Source organism: Mytilus galloprovincialis, chromosome 1 (assembly GCF_965363235.1).
Source record: "Mytilus galloprovincialis chromosome 1, xbMytGall1.hap1.1, whole genome shotgun sequence".
Classification (NCBI taxonomy): Eukaryota; Metazoa; Mollusca; class Bivalvia; order Mytilida; family Mytilidae; genus Mytilus; species Mytilus galloprovincialis.
In genome coordinates, this window is record NC_134838.1 from 55,601,302 (window position 1) to 55,611,850 (window position 10,549).

At 31.0% G+C, this 10,549-nt stretch overlaps 1 protein-coding gene across 2 annotated transcripts in view; it reads right to left on the bottom strand.

The window, feature by feature from the left end:
• The window catches only part of LOC143079202 (zinc finger protein ubi-d4 B-like), a 46,557-nt gene extending 45,146 nt beyond the window's left edge, over positions 1 to 1,411 (bottom strand). For both annotated transcript variants that reach the window (XM_076254438.1, XM_076254432.1), the window contains exon 1: positions 1,277 to 1,411. In XM_076254438.1, the coding sequence (XP_076110553.1) occupies positions 1,277 to 1,320 (44 nt within the window). In that variant the 5' untranslated portion in view covers positions 1,321 to 1,411. The remainder of the gene's footprint in view (positions 1 to 1,276) is intronic.
• Between the last annotated feature and the right edge of the window lie 9,138 nt (positions 1,412 to 10,549).

Consider the following 10,549-nt stretch of genomic DNA (forward strand, 5'->3'; position numbering starts at 1 on the left):
GAAGCAAAGTAATACCAACTCTTTTAATTTGTCTTTAAGTTTGGAATGTGGAATACTTGTGTAAAGAGTAGAGAAGTCAAATGTTTTAATACTGTTACAAGATGAAAGAGAGTTAGATTGTATGTACTCTAAAAGATCTTTGGAATTTTTAAGTATCCACATCTGATTCACGCCACCTCTTGAATAGGCAGTTTCACAATAACTTTGAAGCCCGTCTTTGATTGCTGATAAAATGGATGTTAATAATTTAGAAAGAGGTTTTGTGGAGCACTTGGAAGACCCAGCAATATACCGCTGTTTGTAAGGACACTTATGTAGTTTAGGTATCCAATACAGTGATGGAAGATCCAGTTCTTCATCTTTGGTTGAAATACCAAAGGAACAAAGAACAGACCTATGATTATCCAGGATTTCCTCTTTGGTAAGTGTCGTGAGGGTATATGTTGAGTTTCCAAGTGAATTGTCTATACCTAATTCGTTTATCAAGCAATTGATGTAATGACTTTTACAGACAAAAACGATGTTATTTGGGGCTTTGTCTGCAGGGACAACAACATATTTATCATGGAGGTCGGATAGGTGTTTAGCAACATTTGGGTCTTTAAAAATTGACGTAGCATGGGCATTGATGGACCCATTCAGTTTCTTAATTCTGATTTGTATTAAGGACCTCACTGCCTTTATCCATTCGGATAGAGTGTCTACGTCTTCCTTCTCGCGCTTAGCCCATTGCCTGGCATAATCCTCGACTGAATCCATCAAAATTTTAAAGTTGTATTTCCAATTGATGGATTTAGGCTCACGATATTTCGGACCTTTCGATAACACGTTTCGTAGAGAAGTGTTATTAACAATGTTAAGGTCACCGGTAATAACGTGGCCAGCGGGATTATATGTGAATTGGGAACTAGCACAAGTGCAATCAGGAGGTTTAGACTTGAAGTCGTCAATATCGAGATCCTGCAAAACGCGTTTGTAATTGAAAATTTTAGTTGCAATAGGTTTGGTATAGGTATAAGAAATTATTGGTACAGACAAAGTCAGAGTCACAACACCACTCTCTCTTTCTCATACAAGTTCTAAGTCCTTTCCGTAAATAGGTCTCGATAACCCAGTATATGTTGATACTCTATTTATAGGTTCGTCATAAATGGCCATAAATTGGTTATAATAAAAAAAATTGCATCTTGCATTTAAAAAAAGCGTTTACGGGTGTCAATTAAAGGATTGGACAATGCTGGTCATTATGAACAAACATTAATATTCATATGGTTACCATTTTTTAAGCACAGAAGGGTTAATTAAAATATCTGACGCCATGTCCACTTCTTTGTTTGAGCGTTAAAAGGTTATCTCCCTTCAAAAAAACACCGTCTAAATACCAATACGTTCGTATCTTAATAACAGTCACGGAAGGACTGAAATACAGATTGCCTGCACTAGTGTAGACTTATCGAGTAATCAACCAGTCAAGACCCATGCTACAATTTACACACGAGTCGTGCAACACTTTAATGCAATATGGTCATATTTGTTTAAATTGAGGTCAAATGTCATCTTTACTGGCAAATTCTGTAAAAATTTTGAAGGGTTTCTATTGAAGATATTTTTTTTCTATTTGTAATCTCTACCATAATACAAATGGTAGTATTTTGGCTTTAGTAATGTTTGTTGAATACTTTTAAAAACCTCAGTCACACCGGCACTTGTCTCAGATTTCCCCCTATATCTACCTTAATATAACTTGAACATGTTATATTAAGGTTTATAGCCGGGGGATAAAAATCCTAGACAAGTGCCTGTGCTCAATCACGGGAGGGTCTAAAACGCGGAAATGAAAAATTAGTGTATTATAACTAATATCTTTGGAACCGCTAAAGCTAAATTAATAAATAAAACTGATTTTGAAAGCTAATATAATAGTCTATAAGATAAAATAAAAAAAATATATATTTTAATATGCATTTTTACCGAAAAGTTGACCGGAAGGCTTTCTTAGTGCGACTCTGGCAACACATTTTTGAACATTATAACTTAAATTCACGAAAAAGCATATAACCCGGTCAAAGTCTGTAAATTGACTCTTAAAGACATTTAAATGACAAATAATATTATATAAAGAAAAAAATAAATATATTACTATAAAAGGACAAAAAGTTGACCGGAAGACCCCCTTGTACAAAAATATTGAAGTGAAGTTTTCAACTTTGAATTAAAATTCACAAAAATATAAAAATCCCGGTCAAAGTCTGTAAATTGACTCTTAAAGACATTTAAATGACAAATAATATGATATAAAGAAAAGAAAAAATGTATTACTATAAAAGGGCAAAAAGTTGACCGGAAGTCCCCCTTGTACACAAATATTGAAGTGAAATTTTCAACTTTGAATTAAAATTCACAAAAATATAAAAATCCCGGTCAAAGTCTGTAAATTGACTCTTAAAGACATTTAAATGACAAATAATATTATATAAAGAAAAAAATAAATATATTACTATAAAAGGACAAAAAGTTGACCGGAAGACCCCCTTGTACAAAAATATTGAAGTGAAGTTTTCAACTTTGAATTAAAATTCACAAAAATATAAAAATCCCGGTCAAAGTCTGTAAATTGACTCTTAAAGACATTTAAATGACAAATAATATGGTATAAAGAAAGAAAGAAATGTATTACTATAAAAGGGCAAAAAGTTGACCGGAAGACCCCCTTGTACACAAATATTGAAGTGAAATTTTCAACTTTGAATTAAAATTCACAAAAATATAAAAAGCCTGGTCAAAGTCTGTCAATTGACATTTAAATGACAAATAATACGATATAAAGAAAAAAAATAAATATATTACTATAAAATTCACAAAAATATCTAAAGCCCGGTCAAAATCCTGAAAATGATTCTGAAAGACAATTCATTGGTTTAAAAAGGGCTATTCGAGATACTTTTCCAAATTGTCCGATTATGTTTTGTTTGAATCATATAAAAGAAGATTTTAAATTCTGGTTAAAAGGCAATGTGGATAGTGATAATATTAAAATGTATATAGATCATTTGAATCAGATGTTGCATTCTGATAATGAAGAAGAACTTTAATTAGGAAACAAAAATGAAATTAACATCAAATGATTTAAAGGCCAAATAAGTTTGCTTTATTTATTTCCCGATAAAGCTATTTGCCATAGGTGCACGACTTTGATGTGCGCCAACTAAATGACTAATAAGTTAGAGTGTGGTCAGTTTGTTAAAATGTTTATGTAAGAGACACGAAGACAAAAAAAGGAATACATTTATTTATAAGTGTTTTGTTTTTATTTTAATTCAGACAAAGATGCGAGTTTGTGACACAATAAAAAAATAAAATTTATTCATTATTTTATACAAATGGTTTCACTAAAAATATGAGTAAAAAAATATAAATCATGATGATTACTTTTCCACTTTTTAATTAATGCTTTATATAATAAATAAATAAATAAAATAAACATAGTACGAATTACGATTGAATTGAAAAAAGATCATGAGGCATCCTTGGGATTTATCAAAACCACTAGTTTTCAACCAGTTTGATATCCGTTTACAACGGCCTCATATGGTACTAATTTGTTTGTTATTGTTCGACACTGGGTTTTTTCTAAAAGAAAAAGAAGGTTAGAAATTATTTAACGAACTTAAGTCAAATTAAGTTTCATTTTCAAAAAAATAAAAGAGTCAAATGTTTTTTTTACCGAATTGTCTGTTTAACATATTTTTGTTTATTGCATGAAATAATTTATAAAATAATAACAATGTGGTATGTGCTTTACTCACTGTTGAAGGCCGTAGGGTGACTTATGGTTATTTATTTCTGTGTCATTTTGTCTCTTGTGAAGAGTTGTCTCATATCGCCAATCATACCACATCTTCTTATTTATATTGGTTGCATGTAGTAAAAATTTATTATCATATTGAACTAGTTTTTGTCAATAAATATATTGATCAAACGTGTTCTTCATGTGATAATAAATTTAGAAAATGAACCATAGCAAACGCAAAAGATATAAACTCTGTCCAAATACGTCTGTTTACATGCTGCAGTAAATAAGTTTGGTTGGGCGTATGACATTTGCGCCGATTTTGAAAATATTCATTCTTTCATTTGCGCCTATTTCATTTTTTCATTTGCGCCGATTTTATATTTGCTCTAATTAGATTTACAGGTACGTTAATACTTGTACATGTACTATACTATATAATACCATTGGTAAAATCTGGTTATAAATGTTGTTCATTTATGTTGATTTTGATTCATATTGTTCTGGAACTTCGTTGTAACACGATGGACATATTGCACACTGAAACGAGCCAAAGAGGGCCATACATATTGGAAGGTTAGTGTCCTGAAACATAACAACATATCCTACAAATGTACCATAAAATCATGTAAAGCCAGAGTCACCACGGATTCTAACGTCAAAACACAGAACGAGCATAATCATGTGGCAGATGTCCGAAAGACAGAGGCTAAAGAACTATGGGTACGGTCAAGGAAAAAGTCTGGAGATGTATCTTGTAGGCCTTCTTCCACCTCCCCATGGTGAGCAGGGGGACAACAGTTATATACATGTTATGATTGACAATTATTTATATGTGAATAAACGATTAAAGGTATAATGAAAATCTATTACAATAGATTACTTCTTGCATTTAAACAATTTGTTACGAAAGAGGAAGATAATTTTAGTGCCGTATAAGGTGTATTATTAAGTATAAGATTTATTTTATTTTTATCGCACAATGTGGATATACTGTTTCCTGTAATTTTGAACATTTTTAATACAAAAGTCTCTCTAATACTGGAGTAACCTCTGCAGTGTAGCAGCATGTGCTGTTCATTTTCAATTTCGCCACTTTTACAGATTTCACAAATTCTTTGATCTCTGGGTACTTTTAAATATCTTCCTCTTTCAATGGCAAGGTTATGAGCACTAACTCTTAATTTACATAATGATGATCGATCTGATCTATTTTTTAAAGCAACCTGCCCGTTCACTCATTTTGTAAACACTGTTACGGCCAGAAATCGCCTTTAAATTGTAGCCAACAAAAGACACACATCAATAATAAAATTTAACAATATTTATTATACAAAAGTTTACAAGAAGTATTACACAAATATTACTGTCAACTTAACTGTCAAAATATGAGTCCAATCTTTTATCTTTATCTGTATCCGGATATCTTTCGGAATCCAATCTGAATATTACGGTCACAATCCAGTATGATGTTGTTTGCAGAATAAAAATGTCAATCCAAATGCTATAAATGTTAATGGCTATCGATGTCTAAGTCCAAATCCAAGAGTGAGACTTTTACTTTAGTGTCTGTATATATATATATATATATATAGTTGACACGGAAAACTCTAGAACATTCTATAAATGGAAAGTTCTAGAAACTATAACGGAAGTTTCTGGAATAACGTAGAAGTTTAAATTACGCATCTTTTATAGGGATCATTCTGGAAAGTTCCAATCATTCTGTAATTGTTCCAGTGATTTCTAAACTGCACAGTTCTAAGATTATTCTGTAAACAACTATCAGGCCACACAACACAAATTAGGCCAACATAAATAAATATAATAATTACAATATCATAACAACACTTTGGAAAAATGTTAATTTTGGAGATGCTGAAATATTTGCATGTTGTTCCTGAAAACCCTGGTCAATTAGTCTTTGTTTTATAAAACCAAACAGGGGTTTAATAGTAAGGTTATCATTTGACAAATAAGATAAACCTAAGTTTTGAATAATAATATTTAACCTTTTAACCCATGGGTTGCTTTTTTTTGTAGCATTATATATTTGGTGAACTAAACTTCCTTCTGAAGTGATTAAATGGTCCCAGAATTTAATGCAAGATAACATTATCCTATTTTTCAATGGTAGTCTTGCAAGTTCGGAACGACATGCATCATTCGAGGCCTTACAGTGTACTCCCAAGATTTCTTTAATAAATTTTATATGCAACTTTTCATAGGCATCACTGTCTTTAAATGTCGAAAAAATCCCCCAGATTTCGCTACAATAAAGGAGAATAAGGGCTACTAAGGAATCAAAAAGTTTTTCCAGAAGTTTACAAGGGTTATCTAATCCTATTGTTTTCTTTATTTTAAAATATGCTTTCCTATCTTTTTCCATAAGCGAAGTGATGGCGACGTTAAAACTGCCATTATATCTAATATTAATACCCAAGTAACAATAAGTACTAACTGTCTCTAAGGATTTGCCATTATAATAAAATTCGTTTAGAAAAGACTTTCAGTTTGAATTAAAACCATTACTTTTGATTTCTCTGTATTGACTTGTAATTTCCAAGAAGAACAATAATTACTTAATGTATTGAGACAATTTTGCAAACCCTCTTTGCTATCCGATAATAATACAATATCATCGGCATACAAAAGTGCATTTAATGAAACATCACCAACTACAACTGGATCTGCATTGATATTTTCCAAGTCTTTAAGTATGTCGTTTATAAAAAAATTAAAGAGATTCAAATGATGGGCTAAGACCATTAGAAAATTTAATTCTACATTTTGTATTACAGTACATTGAAAATATTATACCAGGTTCGAAGTAATGGATGTCCCTCTGTAATTACCAGGGTCACTTTTACTTCCCTTTTTATGTAGAAGTACTAAAAATTATTCATTCCAAACTTTTGGAAAACTTCCATTATTTAAAATAAAGTTAAATAGCTTTTGTAATGGTTTTGTTAAGACTGATATTCCATTTTTCAACATTTCATTTGAAATAAGATCAGTAGCTGTGCTTTTCCCATTTTTAAGGGACTTAATTGCCTTTACGATCTCACTTGTTTTAATGTGTTCCTGAAAGTCATTTGTCCTGTTGTTTTTTTGAAAATCATCAAATAACGTTTCAAAATTTTTGAGAAATTTTTCTTGAAATGGGTTAAAACTCTCGCCCGTTTTGTTTAGTTTTTTTAAAATAGCTGATAAATTCATCTTGTGCAAACTGTACAGAATCTTCATTATTACAAGATTTACTTAGTTTTTGTAAAAGATTCCAGAATGTTTTAGGGTCTTTATTAACATTTGCACTTATTTCAGAACATATTTTATTTTTGTATGATCTTTCTGCCTTTTTACAAGCTCTTCTATACTTAGAGCGGCAGGAGTAAAAAGATTTTCTGTAAGTGTTATTATATGGAAATTTGTTAACCAGTTTTTCATAACTTTTAACTGTTTTGCGCAAATCATTACAAGAGTCTGAAAACCATGGCTTTCTTTTAGATTTTATTTTTTTTCTATGGGGCATTTTGTTTACTAATTTTGCTGATTTTTTTGCGCTTTCATATAAAATTGATGTTAATGATTGTACAGCTGAATCACTGCTTTTAAAAGTGTTATTTGTAAATAATGCGTAGAAATTAATGCGTAGAAATACCGCAAAGGACCTCCTTAGTGCACTAAGAACAAAAATGTGCACTAAGGACCTGATGGAATGATACAACTGTCACAAAGGACATGGCATGTAGAAATATACTTTGAAAAACTTCATAATTTCAAATTTTATAATCATATCTTTTTTAATTAGAAAGTTATTTAATGTTTTATCGACACGCGCCTCAATCAGTTGATTGTCACCTGTGTAATCGATAGAAATTCATGTTCGCTCAACCTTGACCCGTTTATAATCCACTTATAAACTGATTAAACATGTATATGGTATTTGATATTTCAAAATCAAAATGTTCTGTGTTTGTTGTTACTGTCGTGTTTATTTTGTATTTCTGTCTGTTTTAAAATATAACAGTTGATGACATTTTTAAAACATAACAGTTTACTCCTTTTTATGGGCGTTAAGATCCGTGCAATGGGAAAGCCGTCAGCACCTGACCGTCGGATGTTAACCCCGTCATGCCATGCCTACTTGCAAAGATACAAGCAAGCCCGTCCTTCATTTAGTACTTGTATAATTGTACCCTGAAGTGTCGGTTTGATAGTACCCTTCCCGTGGATCTAGCATAACTCGGCTCAAGGCAGCGTATGGCGAATTGAGTTTATAAATATATAAAGCGTGTGTGTGTTCTTGAAAAGATTTTGTTCCGGCCACCAGCTTATCAAAGTGCACAATCGGTGCAGTTATTCCTTAATGTATTGTTAATAATGGTGTCACAATCGTCTGATCTTGATATATTTTTAAATTTGAATTGCTCCCGTATATTTTTTATTTATTAAAATACAATTTGCGATGTTAACGATTTTTTTATTCTTGAAATATACATTTTACACGTGCAATAGCGATTCAACTTGTTTTTAATAACTAATATCAAGTTTTTTGTAGAATTTTGTTCAATCGAAATACTTTTAATGGATACACAGTACTTGATTAACTAAAGATAACCTAAAATAATAAGAGTTTTATTTAAAAGCAATACAGCTTGTTAAAGTCACAAGAAACCTCAAATTAAAAAAAAAATAATGCATATGTTTTTTTATAACTCAATGGATAGTTTTCATTATAAAACTTATGTACATTCTTTAATTTAATCATATTCATATTTATAAGAAGTTTACTTTATTTTAATTGCTTCCTTCCAGGAAGCAATTCCCCCGACATATTTTCCGTATGCAAAGTGACCTCAGTGTGACCCATCGCGTAAAAATCCGGTGATCGCAATACGCATGGATGTCCTTAAAATAAACTATTATCTGAATTTACATGTTAAACATGTGCTCAATTTCCATGCTTTTTCGTTAAACTTCGGCTTCAAAACACGAACTTTAATTATCTGCCATATTTTCACAACAACACTGACCGATTAAAAAAAAATTGACGATTATACGAAATTTATGCGAAAAAAATAAAAAATTCTTGAACAGAAGACTAAGTTTATGATGTTTGTATGCATTGGTTCAAGAACTGGAAGAACATTATTTTTCACCGGTCACTCGTTTCTTATGACTTTAAAGAATATATTTTTTACAGTATTTTTTAACTGCATTAGTGTTATATTTATAACATTTAATTTACATTTTATAATCATACAAAATATGCATATGGAGGAGAATAACAGATTTGTATACATTGAACCAAAAGTTAACTTGAAAATGAAGTCCTACACCATTGTGAATATATTGTTTTCTCAAACCACTATGCCTATTACATTATAAAAGAAAATGGTGTTCATCTTCAAATGTTGAAATTATGATGAATTGTAAAAAAAAAAGGCATTGACATCATTAATAAAAGTATCTGTCATAGTTCACAGTTATGATTATTCTCTTTTTGAAAAAATAAAAAAAAGCAGTATGTTATTTCATAAAATAGTATCTACCTCTTGAAGTCTCTCTATAACATTTCTGTAATCGGGTTTTGAAGAACCCCACGGACGCCACATTTTTTTTATTCTCAAATATCTTTCAAGGTATAATAGTATGTAAACTCTTGTGTTGTAAATAAGGAAATGAAATGTCAGAAGCATTTTTTTTTTCTCAATTTGTAACTCAAAATTGGCTTTTCTTTCATCAACTTGAAATTATACTACGCAAAACCGTTAGGTTTATTCAACAACTACCATTAACTAATCAATTAGTAACGATCAAAAGACAATTGTTTGTTCGATAACGCTGATTGGACATGATGATTGGGAATTTGCAATAAGCCGTTGGTCACGTGTCGAATGGCACGCGCTGATTAAAAAGTCATTTAACTTCAAAATTACAAACGCTATTGGTACCAAACTTTAAAATTATGAGTTATATACTTATATCTTCTTATATACATGCTCTTTGTGGTCCTAAAACATCGTTTTAGTGTCCTTAGTGCAAAAACTTTCTTCTTAGTGCACTAAGAAGTCCTTTGCGGTATTTCTACACACCGGTAAATAATGCTAATTTAGTTTTATTTTCGTTAGGCCAAGTAAAAAGTATGTGTGGTTCCAGTTACATCTGAAAAAAAGTTAGCGTAGGTAGGTAGGGATTTTTTTTAATTTTATGTTGTTTTTTTTTACATTGAGTCTATGGGAGCAACATTCTGACTTTAACAGTGCTTAATGAAAAATGACAATAAATCCTTTAGGGTAGTCTATTTTTCAGCCAAAAAAGTAGGGACGGTAGTGTTACTGGAACCACACATATATTTTTATTTGGCCTTACTGGTGATATCCTTCACATATGACTCTATGGCTCCAGGTGACCAAATAAATTTTCCTGGAAGGGGATCCAGTTGTGTTTGGCTAACAAAATTTGTGGAATGGAAAAAAGTTAACAATGTACAACTGATTGGACAATGGTTTGATAGTGACGTTATGTCATGTATTTCAAAATAACCAACTAAGCTAAGTAAATCAAAAGACACAAGTGTATAATCAACAAGACTGCATCCATTATATGTTATGCATGATTGTTTACCATGTAAATCACCAATCGTTCTTCCATTCAATATTATAAGGCTTGTTTCTTTACAAAGATCAAGCAAACATCTACCACTATTATTAATACGTTTGGGGTCAATATTATTTCTTGGCATTATACTGTCTT